Source organism: Bubalus kerabau, chromosome 1 (assembly GCF_029407905.1).
Source record: "Bubalus kerabau isolate K-KA32 ecotype Philippines breed swamp buffalo chromosome 1, PCC_UOA_SB_1v2, whole genome shotgun sequence".
Lineage (NCBI taxonomy): Eukaryota > Metazoa > Chordata > Mammalia > Artiodactyla > Bovidae > Bubalus > Bubalus kerabau.
In genome coordinates this window covers 90,800,005-90,820,060 of record NC_073624.1, presented here as the reverse complement: position 1 = coordinate 90,820,060, position 20,056 = coordinate 90,800,005, and the positions used below count along the sequence as shown (strand labels likewise).

The 20,056-nt window shown below is 37.4% G+C and overlaps 2 protein-coding genes across 2 annotated transcripts in view; both read left to right on the top strand.

Moving 5' to 3' along the window:
• LOC129650297 (olfactory receptor 8S1-like) overlaps positions 1-20,056 on the top strand; it is an 87,592-nt gene that overhangs the window by 36,067 nt on the left and 31,469 nt on the right. The gene's annotated exons all lie outside the window — the stretch shown is intronic.
• On the top strand, positions 11,683-12,612 carry LOC129653000 (olfactory receptor 8S1-like). The gene has a single exon (XM_055582205.1). The coding sequence runs from the start codon at positions 11,683-11,685 to the stop codon at positions 12,610-12,612; it is 930 nt and encodes a 309-aa protein (XP_055438180.1).

The following is a 20,056-nucleotide window of genomic DNA, read 5'->3' as shown; positions in this document are numbered from 1 at the left end:
TTTCCCATTCTGTTGTTTTCCTCTATTTCTTTGCATTGATCACTGAAGACGGCTTTCTTATCTCTCCTTGATAGTCTTTGCAACTCTGCATTCAGATGCTTATATCTTTCCTTTTCTCCTTTGCTTTTCACTTCTCTTCTTTTCACAGCTATTTTAAGGCCTCCCTAGACAGCCATTTTGCTTTTTTGCATTTCTTTTCCATGGGGATAGTCTTAATCCCTATCTCCTGTTCAGTGTCATGAACCTCCATCCATAGTTCGTCAGGCACTCTATATATCAGATCTAGTCCCTTAAAGCTATTTCTCACTTCCACTGTATAATCATAAGGGATTTGATTTAGGTCATACCTGAATGGTCTAGTGGTTTTCCCTACTTTCTTCAATTTGAGTCTGAATTTGGCAATAAGGAGTTCATGGTCTGAGCCACAGTCAGCTCCTGGTCTTGTTTTTGCTGACTGTATAGAGCTTCTCCATCTTTGGCTGCAAAGAATATAATCAGTCTGATTTCAGTGTTGACCATCTGGTGATGTCCATGTGTAGAGTCTTCTCTTGTGTTGTGAGAAGAGGGTGTTTGCTATGACCAGTGAGTTCTCTTGGCAGAACTCTATTATCCTTTGCCCTGCTTCATTCCATACTCCAATGCCAAATTTGCCTGTTACTCCAGGTGTTTCTTGACTTCCTACTTTTGCATTTCAGTCCCCTATAATGAACAGGATATCTTTTTTGGGTGTTAGTCCTAAAAGGTCTTGTAGGTCTTCATAGACCCATTCAACTTCAGCTTCTTTAGCGTTACTGGTTGGGACATAGACTTGGATTACTGTGATATTGAATGGTTTGCCTTGGAAACGAACAGAGATCTTCCTATCGTTTTTGAGATTACATCCAAGTACTGCATTTTGGACTCTTTTGCTGACCATTAGCATTTCCCAAATGACTTAAGATGCTGAGTATCTTTTCATGTGCTTATTGGCAATTTGCATATCTCTTTGGAAGAATATATAGAACCTTGCCCCTTTTCTAATATAGTATTTGTATTTTGTTGTCAAACTGTAAGCGTTCTTTCTGAACGCCGGTTTCTTAGCAGATATATGATTTGCAAATATTCTGTAGATTGTCTCTTCATTTTGTTAATAGTATTCTTTGATGCACACAATTTTTTTAAATTTACTTAGTGTTAATTGAAGGATAATTGCTTTACCATATTGTGTTGATTTCTGCTATACATCAACATGAATCCGCCTCAGGCCTACATATTTCCACTCTTTCTGGGCTCTCCCTCCCACCCCATTCCACCCCTCTAGGTTGTCACAGAGCACTGGTTTGAGCTCTCTGAGTCATACAGGAAATTCCCACAGGTTATCTGTTTTACATATGATAGTGTATGTGTTTCCAAGCTACTCTCTCCATTCATCCCACCCTCTTCTTTCCCCTCTGTGTCCATAATCTCTTCTGTATATCTGTGTCTCCATTATAGTGGTGGTGGTCCAGTTGCTAAGTCATGTCCAACTCTTGCAACCCCATGGGCTGTAGCCTGCCAGGTCCTGTGTCCATAGGATTTCCCAGATAAGAATACCAGAGTGGGTTGCTATTTCCTTCTCCAGGGATCATCCCAACCCAGGAATTGAACCCAAGTCTCCTGCATTGCAGGTAGATTCTTTACCAACTGAGCTGTGAGGGAATCCTGATCAGTTCAGTTCAGTAGCTCAGTCGTGTCTGACTCTTTATGACCCCATGGACTGCAGCACGCCAGGCTTCCCTGTCCATCACCAACTCCCTGAGCTTACTCAAACTCATGTCCATTGAGTCGGTGATGCCATCCAACCATCTCATCCTCTGTCGTCCCCTTCTCCTCCCGCCTTCAATCATTCCCAGCATCAGGGTCTTTTCCAATGAGTCAGTTCTTCACAACAGGTGGCCAAAGTATTGGTGCTTCAGCTTTAGCATCAGTCCTTCCAATTAGTGAATATTCAGGACTGATTTCCTTTAGGATGGACTGGTTAGATCTCCTTGTTATCCAAGGAACTCTCAAGAGTCTTCTCCAATACCACAGTTCAAAAGCATTAATTCTTGGGTGCTCAGCTTTCTTTATAGTCCAACTCTTGCATCCATACATGACTACTGGAAAAACCAAAGCTTTCACTAGACAGACCTTTGTTGGCAAAGTAATGTCTTTGCTTTTTTAATATGCTTTCTAGGCTGGTCATAACTTTTCTTCCAATCCCAATTGCTGCCCCGCAAATAGATTCCTCACTACCATCTTTCTAGATTCCATATATATATACATTATGATTATTTTTTCTCTTTCTGACTTACTTCACTCTGTATAATAGGCTCTAGGTTCATCCAGCTCGTTAGAACTGACTCAAATATGTTCCTTTTTATGACTGAGAGTCGGACACGACTGAAGCGACTTAGCAGCAGCAGCAGCAATATTCCATTGAGTATATGTACCATAGCTTCTTTATCCATTCAGCTACTAATGGACATCTAGATTGCTTCCATGTCCTAGCTATTGTAAATAGGGCTGCAGTGCACATTGAGGTACATGTGACTTTTTCAATTTTGATTTCCTCAGGGTATATGCCCAGTAGTGAGATTGTTGGATCATACGGTAGTTATATTTCTAATTTTCAAAGACATCTCCATACTGTCTTCTGTAGGGGCTATATCAATTTACATGCCTACCAACAATACAAGAGAATTCCCTTTTCTACACACCCTCTTCAGTATTTATTGTTTGTAGATTTTTTCATGATTGCTATTCTGACTTGTGTGAGGTGCTTTTTGATTTGCGTTTCTCTAATATCGAGCGATGTTGAACATCTTTTCATGTGTTTATTAGCCATCTGTATGCCTTTTTTTGAGAAATGTCTGTTTAGGTCGTCTACCACTTTTTGATTGGGTTGTTTGTTTTCCTAGTACTGAGTTGCATGAGCTGCTTGTATATTTTGGTAGTTAATCCTTTATTAGTTATTTTATTTGCTGTTATTTTCTCCCATTCTGAGGGTTTTCCTTTTACAATGTTTATGGTTTCCTTTGCTGTGGTGCATACGAGTTTTTAATTTTGATGAGGTCAACTTTGTTTTTCTTCAGTCACTTATGCTTTTGGTAACACATCTTGGACTAGCCATTACCTAGTCCAAGATCATGAAAGGTTATTCTTATATTTTACTTTAAGAGTTTTATGGTTATTGATCCATCTTGATTTAATATTTGAATATGGTTTGAGGATAGTGATCAGTTTCATTCTTTTGCATGTGTGTATCCACTTGACTCAGCACCATTTGTTGTAGAAACTCTTCTTCCTTTATTGAATGGGCTTGGTACCAATGTGAATTTGCAACAGATTTGGGGTGTTTTGGGGGCCTCTCCAATCTGTTCCATTGGTCTATAAGTTTATTTTTATGCCACTAACCCAATGGTCTGATAACTAAAGCTTTGTAGTAAATTTTGAAATCAAGAAGTATAAGTACTCTAATTATGTTAATTTTTTCAAGAATTTTTGGTTATTCAGGGCTCTTTGCAGCTCCATATGAATTTGATGGTCATATTTTCCATTTCTGCAAAAAGAAAAGGTCATTGACATTTTGATAGGAATTGCATTGAATCTGTAGACTGATTGGGTATTATTGACATCTTAATAATGCCAAGTCTTCCAACCTATGAACATGGAATCTTTCCATTTATTTAGATCTTCTTTAACTTCTTTCAGCAATGTTTTGTGTTTTCAGTGTTCAACCCTTTCACTTCCTTAAGTTTATGGCTACATGTTTTATCCTTTTGGATCCTTTTGTTAAAAAAAAATATTTCCCAATTTCTTTTTCAATTGTTCATTTGTGGCTTATTGAAACACAATTAATTTTTCTGTTTGCTTTTATGCCCTGCAACTTTGTTGAAAGTTTTTATTAGCTCCAGTAATTTTCTTGTATTCTTTGTGATTTTCTATATGTAAACTCATGTCTTTGCAGTTTTATTTATAATAGCCAAGATATGGAAGAAGCCTGTGACTGTTTATAGGTGAATGGATAAAGAATATGTTGCACATATATAAATATGTACACACACACATATACATACTAAGAGTGTAGTCGCTCAGTCGTGTCCAACTCTTTGCGACCCCATGGACTGTAGGCCACCAGGCTCCTCTGTTCATGGGATTCTCCAGGCAAGAATACTGGAGTGGGTTGCCATTTCCTTCTCCAGGGGATCTTCCCGACCCAGGGATCGAACGTGGGTCTTCCGCATCGCAGGCAGATGCTTTACCTCTGAGCCACCGGGGAAGCTCAACATATACAGACAGTGGAATACTATTAAGCCATTAAAAGGATGAATTCTTGCCATTTGCAACAACATGTATGGATCTGGAGACTATTATGCTAAATTCAATAAGTCAGATAAAGACAAATATTTTATAATTTAATTTATGTGGAATCTATAAAACAAAGCAAATGAACAAACATAACAAAACAGAATCATAGATACAGAGAAGAAAAAGGTGATTGCCAGAGGGGAGGGGATTGGGGATAAGTGAAATAGTTGAGGAATATTAAGAAGTACAAACTTCTAGTTAAAAATAAATGAGTCACAAATATAATATGATATTGCTTATATATGAAATCTAAGAAAAATGTACAAATGAACTTATTTACAAGGCAGAAATAAGAGTTACAATAGGGAGGCTCCTCCCCTCTGGCAGTCACTTTTTAACAAAAGGTGTATCTATGATTCTGTTTTGTTATGCTTTTTCATTTGCTTTGTTTTATAGATTCCACATAAATTAATCATTAAATATTTGTCTTTATCTGACTTACTGAATTTTGCCTAATACTCTCTAGATCCATCCATGTTGTTACAAATAGCAAGATTTCATCCTTTTAATGGCTGAATAGTATTCCTCTGTGTGTGTGTGTGTGTGTGTGTGGAGAAAGCAAACTTATGCTTACCAGGGGGTAAGTGGGGGATGAATTGGGAGATTGGGGTTGACATATACACTCTCTCTCTCTCTCTCTCTCTCTATATATATATATATATATATATATATATATATAATAGATAATAAGGATCTACTGTATATATAGCACAGGGACCTCTATCCAATACACTGTAATGACCTAAAGGGGGGAAAAGAGTGAATATATATATAATGTATCACTGAGTCACTTTGCTGTATACCTGAAACTAACACAACAGATTGACAATACTCCAATAAAATTTTTTTAAATATAATAAAATTGGGAAGTCAACAACAAAAAAAATAAATGAGTCATAGGAATTAAATGTACAGCACTGAGAATGTTGTCAATAACAATGTAATTACTTTGTATGGTGACAGAGGGTAACTAGATTTGTTGTGATCATTTTGGTAATGTATAAAAAAATTGAACCATGTTGTACACCAGGAACTAACAGTATTATAAGTCAATTATGATTCAAAAACAAATAATCAAATAAACAAACAAACTCATAGAAAAAGAAATCAGATTTATGGTTCCCAGAGGTGGAGATTGGGGCATAGGGAGTTGGATGAAGGCATAAGCTTCTAGATATAGGATCAGTAAATATTAGGGATATAATGTACAACAAGATTAATATAATTGACTGTTATATGGTATAGTTGAAACTTGTTAAAAGTGTAAATTCTAATAATCATCATCAAAAGGAAAAATATTTTTTCTCTTTTAACGTTGGTATGTATATGAGATAATGGATGCTAACTAAACTTATTATTGGAATCATTTCATGATGTATGTAAGTCAAATTATTATACCCTAAACTTATGCAGTGCTTGTCAACTATATCTCAATAAAACTAGAAGAAAATTCTCTGGTTAGAGAATTCAGGCCATAAAATGATGTAAAAGGCATCCAAATTAGAAAGGAAAGGAAGAATGATTCATTACAAATGACATGATTTTATATATAGAATATTGAATCATCCTTGCATTCCTGGGATAAATCCCACTTGACCATGGTCCTTTTAATGTACTGTTGAATTCAGTTTGCTATTATTTTGTTGAGGATTTTTCCATTTATGTCCATCAGTGACATTTATCTGTAATTTTCTTTTTTTTTCTGGTGTCTTTCTCTGATTTTGGCATCAGGGGTTGCTAATATAGAATAAGTTCAAAAGTATTTTTTCCTCTTCATCTGTTTTGTTTGTTTTGTTTTTTTTAAAAAAATAGTTTGTAGAGAATAGGCATTAACTCTTCTTTAAATATTTGGTAGAATTCACCAGTAAAGCTAATTGGTTCTGGACTTTAGTTTGTGTGAATTTTTTTTCTGATTCAATTTCAATACTTGTAATTGGTCAGTTAATATTTTTAATTTCTTCATGATTCAGTACTGGTAGAATGTATGTTTCTAGGAATTTACTCATTGTTTTCTAAGTTGATTTACATTGTCATGTTAAGTTTAGGTGTACAGCAAAGTGAATCAGTTATATATATACATGTATTCATGATTTTTAGATTCTTTTCCCATAATGTCATTATAGAATATTGAGTAGAGCTCTCTGTGCTACACAGTAGGCCCTTATTAGTTATCTATATTATGTATAGTAGTGTACATTGATCCTCATCTCCCAATTTATCCCCTCCACAAAACCCTGGTAGCTATGTTTGTTTTCTACATCTGATTTTTATTTCTATTTTGAAAATAAATTCATTTGTATGCTTTTAAAAAAATCCACATATAAATGCCATCATATTATATTTGTCTTTGTCTACTGTTCTTCACTTAATATGACAATCTCTGGGTCCATCTATGTTGATGAAAATGGCCTTATTTTATTCTTTTATGGCTGAGTAATATTTCATTGTATATATGTACTACATCTTCTTTATTCATTCTTCTGCTGATGGACATTTAGGTTGCCTCTATGTCCTGGCTATTGTAAATAATGCTGCAGTGAACATTGTGGTACATATATCTTTTTGAATTATGGTTTTCTCCAGGTATTTATGCCCAGGGCTAGGATTGTTGGATTATATGATAACTATTTTTAGTTTTTAAGGAACTTCCATGTTGTTTTCGATAGTTGCTGTACCAGTTCACATTTCCACCAAGTGTAGAAGAGTTTTCTTTTCTTCATACCCTGTCCAACACGTATTGTTTGTATAGATTTTTTGATGATAGCCATTGTGATCAGTGTGAGGTGACATCTCAATTGTAGTTTGATTTGCATTTCTCTAATGATTAGTGATATTGAGGATCTTTTCATGTGCTTTTTAACTGTCTATATTTCTTTTTTGGAAAAACATATATTTAGATCTTTTGTCCATTTTTTGACTGGATTGATTTTCTGACACGAGCTACATGAGATGTTTATTTATTTTGGAAATTAAACTCTTGTTGATATTTCTTCATTTGAAAATATTTTATTCTATTCTGGGGTTGTCTTTTTGTTTTGTTTATGGTGTTCTTTGCTGTGCAGAAGCCTTTAATTTTAATTAGGTTTCATTTGTTTATTTTTGTTTTTATTTTCATTACTCTATGAGGTGATATTACTGTGATTTATATCAAAGAGTGTTCTGCCTCTGTTTTACTCTAAGAATTTTAGTGTCTGGCCTTACATTTAGGTTTCTGATCCATTTTGAGTTTATTTTTGTGTATGGTGTTGGAGAATGTTCTAATTTCATTCTTTTACATGTAACTGTCTGGATTTCCTGGATTGTTGAGGAGGCTGTCCTTTCTCCATTATCTATTCTTGCCACTGGTGATTTAATAGGTAATTTGATAGGGATTGTACTGAATCTGTAGATTTATTTAGACAATATTGATTCTTCTAATCCAAGAACATGACATATTTTTCCATCTGTTTGTATTATCTTCAGTTTCTTTTATGAGCATCTTACAGTTTTCAGAGTATAGGTCTTTTGTCTCCTTAGGTAGATTTATTCCTAGGTATTTTTCATTGTTGATGCAGTGGTAAATGGGACTTAATTTCTCTTTCTGATATATTTTGTTTTTAGTATATAGGAATGGAAGTGATTTTTGTGCATTAATTTTGTATCCTGCAACTTTACTGCATTCATTGATGAGATCTTACAGTTTTCTGGTAACATTTTTAGGATTTTCTGAGAGGCTTCCCAGGGTGGCACAATGGTAAAGAATCTGCCTGCCTATGCAGGAGATGCAAGAGACGTGTCTGAGTTGGGAAGATCTCCTGGAGTAGGAAATGGAAACCTGCTCCAATATTCTTGCCTGAAAAAATTCCATAGGCAGAGGAGCCTGATGGGCTACAGTCCATGGGGTTGCAAAGAGTCAGACACAACTGAGCAACTGAGCACCACCATGTCATCTGCAAACTGTGACAGTTTTATGTCTTCTTTTCCAATTGGGTATCTTTTATTTCTTTTTCCTCTCTGATTGTTGTGGCTAGGACTTCTAGTACTATGTTGAATAAAAGTGCCATTAATGGATGTACTTGCCTTTTTTCCTGAATTCTATGCTTTCTGGACCTAAATGTCTGTTTTCTTTCCCAGGTTAGGAACATTTTCAGTTATTATCACTTCAAAATAACTTCTCTGCCCCTTTGTCTCTCTGTTCTTCTGGAATCCCTATGATGTGAATGTAAGTATGCTTGATGTCTCCTAAACTGTAATTTTTAAATTCATCTCTCTTTTTTCTCTTATTCTTACATGATTTCTACTACTCTGTCTTATAGTTTGCTTGTTCATTTCTCTGTTTCATCTAAACTACTGTTGATTGTTTCTAGTGTGTTTTTTATTTTAGTTATTATATTCTTTGGTTCTGTTTGGTTCCTCTTTATATTTTCCAACTCTGTTAAACTTCTCACTGTGGTTATTCATTCTTCTCCCAAGTTTGTTCAGCATCTTTATGATTAAGTCCCCTATTTAAGAATAAGTTCCATTTCAAGAGTGTGTTCATAAGTCCAACAAAGTTAGCCTAGGTATCCAACTAACACAATTGGCTATATAGTACTATACTATAATAGGTTTATAATATTTTTGCACAAATAATACATAAAAATTAACACAAAAAATAAAATATTTGTAATCTAATAGTACAGTACCTTGCAAAGTACCATAGTACCTTTCTCCAAAGAAGACATCAGATGGCCAATAAATGCATGAAAATATATTCAATATCACTAGTTATTAAAGAAATGCAAATCAAAACTACAATGAGATGTCATCTCAAACCAGTCAAAATGGCCATCATCAAAAAATCTACAAACAATAAATGCTGGAGAGATTGGAGAAAAGGGAACCCTCCTACACTGTTGGTGGGAATATAAATTGATACAGCCACTATATAGATTCTTTAAGAAACTAAAAATAGAACTACCATATGATCCAGTGAGCCCACTCCTTGGCATATATCCAAAGAAAAACATGGTTTGAAAGGATACCTACACCCTAATGTTCATTGCAGTGCTGTTTCCAATAGCTGAGACTTGGAAGCAACCTAAATGTCCATTGACAGATGAGGGGATAAAGAAAATATGGTTTGTATATACACTGGAATATTAATCAGCCTAAAAGGGGATTAAATAATGCCATTTTCAGCAACTTGGATGGACCTAGAGATTATCATAATCCTTGAGGTAAGTCAGACAAAGAAACACAAATACATGGTATCACTTACATGCAGAATCTAAAAAACAAAAAATCACGCAGGTGAACTTGTTTACAAAACAGGAACAGACTCTCAGACTTAGAGAACAAACATAGTTACCAGGGGGAAAGGGTTGAGGGGAGGGGTAGATTGGGAGTTTGGGACTGACATGTACCCACTGCTATATTTAAACTAGATGATGAACAAGGACCTACTGTTAGCACTGGGGATGTTGCTCAATATTGTGTAATAATGTAGATGGGAAAATTATTTGAAAAAGAATATATAAATGTGTATGTATAACTGAATCACCTTAAGAGACAGCTGTTCCTCCAAGTTTATTACAACATTATTCACAATAGCCAAGATATTGCAGCAAACTTAGTGTCTATTGATGGGCAAATAATTAAAGAAATATATAACGAACTATTACTCAGTCATCAAAAAGAAGAAATCCATATTTGACATAGTTGGACTTAGAAGGCAGTATGTTAAATGAAATGAATGAGAAGGAGAAAGACCCTGAATGATCTTACTTATATGTGGAATCATAAAAGCTTAACTCATAGAAATAAAAAGTAGATGGTACTTAGCAGGGGCTTAAGGGTTGGGGAAATGGGTTGATTTTGATCAAAGGATGCAAACTTATAAGATAAGTAAATTCAAAGGATTTAATGTACAGCATGGTGGTTATAATTAACAACACTGTATTGTATACTTGAATGTTAGGATAGTAGGTCTTAAGTTTTATCACCACACACAAAGAAAAGGTAATTTCATGAGGGGATCTGTTAACTGATGTTATTGTGGTAATCACTTTGCAACATATGTGTGTGTATGTATATATATACATACACACACTTATATGTGTGTGTGTGAAAGAAACATGTTGTACACCTTAAAGTTACATATATTCTGTCAAATACATCTCAGTAATACTGAGGATGAGGGGAGTTTTGTCCAGTAAGTCTAAAGTCTTAGGTGCCTTAGGGACAGTTTCTGTCAATTTAAGTTTTCTTTTATGGCCCATAATTTCATATTTCTTTTGTGTGCATCATGATTTTTTGTTGAAAACTGGACATTTTAATATCATAATATTATAACCCTGAAAATTAGATTTTTACTCTTTTCTATTTTTTATATCTGAAGTTTGTAGTCAACTATTGTTCAATAAATTTCCCAATTTGTTTTTGCAAAAGCAGTTCAGTGTTGTGTGTGCTCAATGAAGTATCTTTTCCTCTAGCTTGTGTTCAACTGGTACTTTGCCAGATATTTTTTTGAATGCTAAAAGGTAAAAATTTTAAAACACCACCCTCCTCTAGTCTTTGCAGATTCACTCCATGCTGAAGTACTCATTTAGTATTTTCCCAGATAGATTGTTAACAATTCTTAGACTTCTCTCCCACTTGCAGTGAAACTAGGGATCAGCCAGAGGTGAAAGCATAAGATCGACTCTGGTCTTCTCTGAACAAGAGTGCTACTGGACATGCATATGGCTTTTAAAATTCCCTAGTATACACAGCCAGTTTTGAATGCTCTAATTTAATTTCCCAAAGAAACTCTCTTTCTAGATTTTCTTCTCAGTCTGTTGATGGTCTGTTGTATGTTTTAATCATAATCTTTTGCCCCAGGCAGCTACAGATTTCTCATTACTCTTACAACGTTTTCAAGTAGTATGGGCCACGTTTGAACCCTGTGTGATTTCATGTGAAACAGAGACAGAGCACCTTGAATAGGTCCTTCAGGTAGTTCTCAGGCAAGTTAAAATACACTAATTTGTGAGTGAGGTATGGCTCCCTCCAGACCTCAGACCATGGTTCCACTCTAGGCCATCTTCAGGCTGGCCACTGGACCTAGGAGTTAGGCAAGGGTAAATAAAAATGCCACAAAGCTTTCCTCCTATTTTTAAGTTGCCCTTTTCTTGGTTCAGTGTTTACTTGGTTGCTGTGCACCTTTGATTGTTTCCCAGAGTACAAACAAAGTTAGTCCTGACAGCTTCTGCTTGGTTTTGTTGTTTCTGTAGAAGAGCTTGGCACTCCATACTCTGTCGTTTTGCTGAAAACATCCCCTGTTCCTTTTTTTATTTCTAGACTAGATTTCTCTAAATGGCCTTGGGGAACCACAGCACTATCACTGAGTTCATTCTCCTTGGACTGTCTGCAGACCCCCATGTCCAGGCATTATCCTTTGTGTTCTTCCTAGCAATTTACCTCCTGACTCTGCTGGGGAACCTGACAATGATGCTGGTGATCAGAACCGATTCTCACCTCCACACTCCCATGTACTTCTTCCTGAGTCACCTTTCTTTCCTGGATTTTTGCTTCTCTTCTGCCACAGTACCCAAGATGCTGGAAATTCTTCTGTCTCAGAAGAAAACAGTCTCTGTGGAGGCCTGTCTAGCTCAAGTCTTCTTTGTGTTTGACTTGGGGGGCACTGAAGCCTGTCTGCTCTCAGTTATGGCCTATGATCGCTACGCTGCCATCTGCCACCCTCTGCTCTATGGCCAGAAGATGAGCAACCAGCTCTGTAAAGGTCTGGTGTTAGGTTCCTGGAGCCTGGGTTTTCTGGACGCATTCATCAACATCCTTCTAGCTATGGATTTTGACTTCTGTAGGGATCAGTTTATCCCCTACTACAGCTGTGAGCTGCCCTCTCTCTTTCCCCTTTCCTGCTCTGATGTCTCCACCAGTTTCACTATTCTGCTCTGCTCTAGTCTCCTGCATGGGCTGGGAACCTGTTTCCTAATCATACTGTCTTACACTCTCATTGTTTCTACCATCCTAAATATCCGCTCCTCTTCATATAGAAGCAAGGCCTTCTCCACCTGCTCTTCCCACCTCACTGCAGTGCTCCTATTTTATTGTTCAGCTTTCCTTCGCTATATAGTGCCAACCTTGGGCTCTCCACAGGAGTTGATCTTCTCTGTACAGTACAGTGTGATCACTCCCTTAATGAATCCCCTTATCTATAGCCTGAAGAACAATGAGGTGAAAGCAGCTACGAAAAGGACCTTTAGAAAATATCTCCATTGCTAGTGACCAAAGACAGAAGGTGATGAAGAGTTATCTTACTATACCAGGATATCTTGTTAGTTAACAATAAAGTAATTTCCTGATTATTCCAATATTGGATCTGAGAAAAGCATCTTAAAATTCATAAAGGTATTTGGAGTACAGCCCATAGGCTCGTACTAATCTTAGGACCTGGCTTCACCCACCAGTGGCTGAGCAACAGCATGAAGTCTTCTTGACCCTGACTTCATCCACCAGTAAACCAGCACTAGCCCCAGCTGGGATTAGTGGGATTGACAGTCACCCACCTCATGACTAGTCCTACCAACTGGTAGGACCAACTAGTCCTACCAACCAGTTACTGGCAACCTCCACACAAGACAGGGCCTAGAAAACAACCAAACCAGAGACCAGTCAAGCCTACGAGACCTCCCACATAGTCAGCCTACCACAACAGAAGGACCCATTCAGCACTCGTAGCGGGGAACTGTAAGGTATATAGCTTGGATGAGGAGAGGCTAGCACCCTACTGCATGCATAGGATGTCTCCTACAAAAGCCGCTTTTCCAGAGTTTGGAAATGCAACCAAAATACCAGATACACAAAAATACAAATAGCAACTTGGGCAAAATGAAGTGACAGTTTCAAACAAAGAAAAAAGATAAAACCCCAGGAAAAGGACTAAATGAAATAAGGATAGGCAATTTACCCAAGAAAGGATTCAGGGTAGCGATCATAAAGATGATCAAAGAGCCTGGGAGAAGAATGGATGCTCAGAGTGGTAAGTTTGATGTTTTTAACAAAGAATTAGAAAATATAAAGAAAAACCAGAGATGAAGAGTCCAATAACTGAAAAATAAAGAATCCAATAACTGAAATGAGAAGTACACAAGAAAGAATCAATGGTAGGCTGAATGATACAGAGAAATGGATCAATCAGTAGTAAGACAGAATAGTGGAAATCAATGATGCTGTCAGAAAAAAATGAAAAACAAAAGAATGAAAAGCAATGGAGACTGATTAAGAGACCTCTGATATGATATCAAGTATATTATCATTCACATCAAATGAGTCCCGGAATGTGAAGACAGAAAGAAATGGGCTGAGAACATATTTGAAGACATAATAGCTAAGAACTTCCCTAACTTGGGAAAGGAAACAACCAAATCCAAGAAGCCCAATGAGTCCTATGCAGGGATAAACCAAAGAAGAAAACCCCAAGACACAGTATTAAAATGACAAAAGTAAAGATACAGAGAGAATATTAAAAGCAGCAATGGGATAGCAACAAATAATACACAAGGGAATCCACATGAGGCTATGAGCTGAATTTTGAGCAGAAACTCTACAGACCAGAAAGGAGTGGAATGATTTATTTAAAGTGATAAAAGGGAAAAATGTATAACTAAGAATGCTCTACACTGTAAGGCCCTCATTCAGATTTGATGGAGAGATCTAAAGCTTTACTGAGTAGCAAAGCTAAAACAGTACAGTTTCACCAAACTGGGCTTACAAATAAAGATAAAGGTGAAAATAAAAAGGCCAAACTTAAAAACATTAAAATTATGAAATGGGAAAGCTCTTCAGTAAAGGCAAACATATAGTAAAGGTAAAGAACATTGGTAAAGGCAAGCATAGAGTAAAGATAGGAAATCATTTCATACATAAAACTAGTAGGAAGGTTAAAAAACTTAAAAAAAAATTTTTTTAAAGTAGTAGAATCATCTATATCCAGAATAAGCAGTTAATGGATACCCTATCATGAGAACGCTGGGCTGGAAGAAGCACAAGCTGGAATCAAGATTGCCAGGAGAAATATCAATAACCTCAGATATGCAGATGACACCCCCTTATGGCAGAAAGTGAAGAGGAACTAAAAAGCCTCTTGGTGAAAGTGAAAGTGGAGAGTGAAAAAGTTGGCTTAAAGCTCAACATTCAGAAAATGAAGAACATGGCATCTGGTCCCACTACTTTATGGGAAATAGAGGGGGAAACAGTGTCAGACTTTATTTTGGGGGGCTCCAAAATCACTGCAGATGGTGACTGCAGCCATGAAATTAAAAGACGCTTGTCCTTGGAAGGAAAGTTATGACCAACCTAGATAGCATAGTCAAAAGCAGAGACATTACTTTGCCAACAAAGGTCTGTCTAGTCAAGGCTATGGTTTTTCCAGTCGTCATGTATGGATGTGAGAGTTGGACTGTAAGGAAAGCTGAGCACCGAAGAATTGATGCTTTTGAACTGTGGTGTTGGAGAAGACTCTTGAGAGTCCCTTGGACTGCAAGGAGATCCAACCAGTCCATTCTAAAGGAGATCAGTCCTGGGTGTTCTTTGGAAGGACTGATGCTAAAGCCAAAACTCCAGTACTTTGGCCACCTCATGTGCAGAGTTGACTCATTGGAAAAGACTCTGATGCTGGAAGGGATTGGGGGCAGGAGGAAAAGGGAACGATAGAGGATGAGATGGCTGGATGGCATCACCGACTCAATGGACGTGAGTTTGAGTGAACTCCAGGAGTTGGTGATGGACAGGGAGGCCTGGCGTGCTGCAATTCATGGGGTCGCAAAGAGTTGGACACGACTGAGCGAACTGAACTGAACTGAACTGAAATATAAAATATGATATCAAAATAGTAGTGATGAGGGTAAGAGAGTATACACACAGGGTTTTTAATGCATTTGAAAGTAAAAGATCAACAACTTAAAATATATATATATATGTGTGTGTGTGTGTGTGTGTGTATACACTTATCCCTCATGGTAACCACAAACCAAAAAGCTATACTAGATTCAGACACACAAAAGAAAACAGAATCAAATGCAGTCATCAAATCATAAGAAAAAAAAAAAACCAAAACAGACCCACAAAACAACCTCCAAACAATAAAAAAGAGCAACAAAAATATACATATCTATAATTACTTTATTTTTTAATATACATTTATTTATTTATTTTAATTGGAGGCTAATTACTTTACAATATTGTATTGGTTTTGCCATACATCAACATGAATCCACCACGGGTGTACACGTGTTCCCCATCCTGAACTCCCCTCCCACCTCCCTCCCCATACCATCCCTCTGGGTCATCCCAGTGCCCCAGCCCCGAGCACCCTGTATCATGCATTGAACCTGGACTGGCGATTCATTTCTTATATGATATTATACATGTTTCAATGTCATTCCCCCAAACCATCCCACCCTCGCCCTCTCCCAGAGTCCAAAAGACTGTTCTATACATCTGTGTCTCTTCTGCTGTCTCGCATACAGGGTTATCATTACCATCTTTCTAAATTCCATATATATGCATTAGTATACTGTATTGGTGTTTTTCTTTCTGGCTTACTTCACTCTATATAATAGATTCCAGTTTCATCCACCTCATTAGAACTGATTCAAATGTATTATTTTTAATGGCTGAGTAATACTCCATTGTGTATATGTACCACAGCTGCTGGGAGCCGGCATATTGCATATTGAGTGAGGATCTGTAATAGCTCAACTGGAATTCTATCACTGCCGGGAGCCAGCGTGAGGCACTCCGCCCATGACAAAGGTCATGAGGAAGGAGGCTCGGCATACGCAAAGGCGGGATCGAGCCTCAGGAGTCCCCCTTGAAATTCTCGAGCATCTACCCCCAAAACCAGAGTCTGCCTACTTTCTGCTTTGTGCTTTCACCTACACCTCTGACTTTACGGGGGGCTGTCCCCCACTACCTCTCTCTGAAAAAAAAGAGTTAGCTTACAGCTCCAGTTAATAATTCCTGGGTGTGACAGTGTTTCAACCTACAAACTCCTTTGGAAATCCTCTAGCCTGCCTGAATAGGTTTTTCCGGCCACATGTGATTGTTCAGAGCCTCCCAACTGTGAGAGGCAGGAGATGTTCTAAACTGCCTAAACACAGATTCCTTTGAGTAGTTAAAAGATTGATTAGAAAATGTATTGGTGAAGGGTTTTTCACTTGTTGGGCCAATGTTTGCTGCTAAGTCTCCATACTCCTTACCTACTGTGTCTTTGGCAGTGTATTGATTGATATAATGGGTGTATAGAAATGTAAAATGCCGCTTTGTCCAATGCTTTTTGGAAGGCTGGCGCCTGACTTTGGAATAATCACCTTTAGAGAAAGATAAGTTTCTTAAAATGTTAACAGGCCTCCAGGCCAGAAGATGATGTCAATCACCTGAACTTTTGCATATGATAAGTTTGCAGGAAGAAAGCCTGGCTTGCTGCATGACTCTACCCCTTCCCCCATTATCCTCTATGCATACCTTAAGGTATAAAAACTACTTTGGAAAATAAAGTGCGGGCCTTGTTCACTGAAACTTGGTCTCCCCATGTCACTATCTCTCCCAAATTCCAGCTGAGCGTCCATCTGGAGCGTGGATGTCCTCTGCGACCATTTATTTGCCTGGGCTTCTAAGACCCACTCGAGAAGGTGTCTAAGGTGGGGCACCTTCCGCTATTCGAGAGGGCGCCTGTGGCCTCCGTGGTCAGAGCTAACCTGGTGTCACGGGTTATATTGATTTTCCGCGTAAACCAAGCCACTCAGCTTCTTTTCTCCACTGAATTTTCCTACTGAGCTATCCTTATTTCAGCCGCTTTTCTCCACTGAATTTTCCTACTGAGCTATCCTTATTTCAGCCGCTTTTCTCCACTGAATTTCCTCACTGAGCTATCCTTATTCTATTACTCTTTGTATCCTTAATTAAAGTGTAATTAAGCAGTTATTCCCTGACCCTCGCCTAGCCGTCTCTCCTTCGAATACCCTGGATCAGCCGGGGCTGGTCCCCGGCACACAGCTTTCTTATCCATTCATCTCCTGATGGACATCTAGGTTGTTTCCATGTCCTGGCTATTGTAAACAGTGCCGTGATGAACATTGGGGTACACGTGTCTCTTTCAATTCTGGTTTCCTCAGTGTGTGCCCGGCAGTGGGATTGCTGGGTCGTATGGCAGTTCTATTTCCAGTTTTTTAAGGAATCTCCACACTGTTCTCCATAGTGGCTGTACTAGTTTGCATTCCCACCAACAGTGTAAGAGGGTTCCCTTTTCTCCACACCCGCTCCAGCATTTATTTCTTGTAGACTTTTTGAATAGCAGCCATTCTGACTGGCATGAAATGGTACCTCATTGTGGTTTTGATTTGCATTTCTCTGATAATGAGTGATGGTGAGCATCTTTTCATGTGTTTGTTAGCCATCTGTAGTGATGAACATAGATGCAAAACTCCTTAACAAAATTCTAGCAAACAGAATCCAACAACATATTAAAAAGATCATACATCATGACCAAATGGGCTTTATCCCAGGGATGCAAGGATTCTTCAATATAATTACTTTAAATACAATAAATACTCCAGTTAAAAGACAGAGTGGTTTAATGGATACAAAAATAAGACATGTATATATGCCACCTAGAAGAGACTCACTTCATATCTAAAGACTAAGAAAGACTTAAAGTGAAGGAATAGAAAAATGTATTCCATGTAAATGGAAATCAAAAGAAAGCCAAAGTAGCAATACATGTATCAGACAAAATATACTTTAAAATAAAGACTGTTACATGAGACAATGAAGGACACTACATAATGATCAAGGGATAAATATAGGATATAACAAATGTAAATATGTATGTACCCAACATCAGTTCAGTTCAGTCACTCAGTCATGTCCGACTCTGTGACCCCATGGACTGCAGCACTTCAGGCTTCCCTGTCCATCACCAAATCCCAGAACTTGCCAAAATTCATGCCCATCAAGTTTGTGATGCCATCGAACCCTCTCATCCTCTGTCATCACCTTCTCCTTCTGCCTTCAATCTTTCCCAGCATCAGAGTCTTTTCAAATGAGTCTACTTCTTTGCATCAGGTGGCCAAGTATTGGAGCTTCAGCTTCTGCATCAGTCCTTTTAATGAATATTCAGGACTGATTTCCTTTAGGATTGACTGGTCTGATCTCCTTGCTGTCTAAGGGACTTTCAAGAGTCTTCTCCAACACCACGGTTCAAAAGCATCAATTCTTCAGCTCCCAACACAGGAACACCTAAATACATAAAGCAAATATTAACAGACATAAAGGGAGAAATTGACAGCAACACAATAGTAGTAGAGGACTTTAACCCCCACTTATATCAATGGTATATTGATGTAATCATTTCTCAATGTATGCATACTGAAGCATCACATTATATACCTTAAATATATAAAAAACTTTTTGTCAATCTTGCTTCAGTAAAGCTGGGGAAGATTATTAATTTAGGGAAAAATGCAATGTAGTTTTCAGGATAGGATTAAGAAGCAGAAAATAAGAACATAAGTGGAAACAACTGATGAAATCTGAATGAAGTCTGTTATATAAGTAATAATATATTTCTAATGTAGACTTACTAGTTTTAAAAATTTATTATGGTTATATAGGATTTTAATATTAGGAGGAGGGTGAATAGTTTATAGGAAATCTTGTTTTATTAGAAATTGTTAAGTTGAAGCTATTACAAGATAAAAAGAATTTACTTTTTTACATATTAAAAAAGAAAATTATCTCTTAAAGCCTGAAAAGTAATTTGATAAAGTTTAGCAGCCGTTTTCACGGTGAATCTCCCAGCAAAAGAGCCATAAAAAGTAGGGTTATCTCATGAAATGTATCTACAACAAACTTACAGCTCATGTCATACTTTATTGTGACATATTGAAACCGTTATTCCTAAGATCAGAAACAAGGCTAGGATTATCACTACCATCACTTCTATTTAACATTGTACTACACATGCACCTACATCAGTTAATCTGTGGCAAAGGAGGCAAGAATATACAATGGAGAAAAGACAATCTTCAAAAAGTGGGCTGGGAATGCTGGACAGCTACAGGTAAATCAATGAAATTAGAATATCCCCTCACACCATTTGAGGTGATGTTTTGATAGATCAATTGGTAAAGAATCCACCTGCAATGCAGGGGACCCTGGTTTGATTCCTGGGTCAGGAAGGTCAGCTAGAGAAGGGATAGGCTACCCACTCCAGTATTCTGGCCTGCAGAATTCCATGGACTCTATAGTCCATGGGGTCTCAAAGAGTCTGACATGACTGAGTGACTTTCATTTTCCTCAAAAGTAAACTAAAAATTGTTTAAAGATCTGAACCTAGGATATGACATTGTAAAATTCATAGAAGATAGGCAAAACATTCTCTGACATAAATCATAGCAATATTTCCCTAAATCTGTCTGCTGAGGGAAAAGAAGTAGAAGCAAAAATATATGGCACCCAACCAAGCTTAAAAGCTTTTGCACAACAAAGAAAACCATCAGCAAAATGAAAAGGCCACCTATGGAATGGGACAAGCTAGGTTGTTTTGAAAATTTCTCATGTATCCTGAGAATCTAAAAGTCCATATTCATCTGTAGGACTGTGTATGCCAAACACTGTTTACACACTGAGAAAAGACATAGGAAGACTAAGCTCTCACACTTGACCT

What these genes read in the sequence shown, in the direction of transcription:
- LOC129653000 (XM_055582205.1), top strand. Translation starts at nt 11,683, where the DNA reads ATGGCCTTGGGGAACCACAGCACTATCACTGAGTTCATTCTCCTTGGA.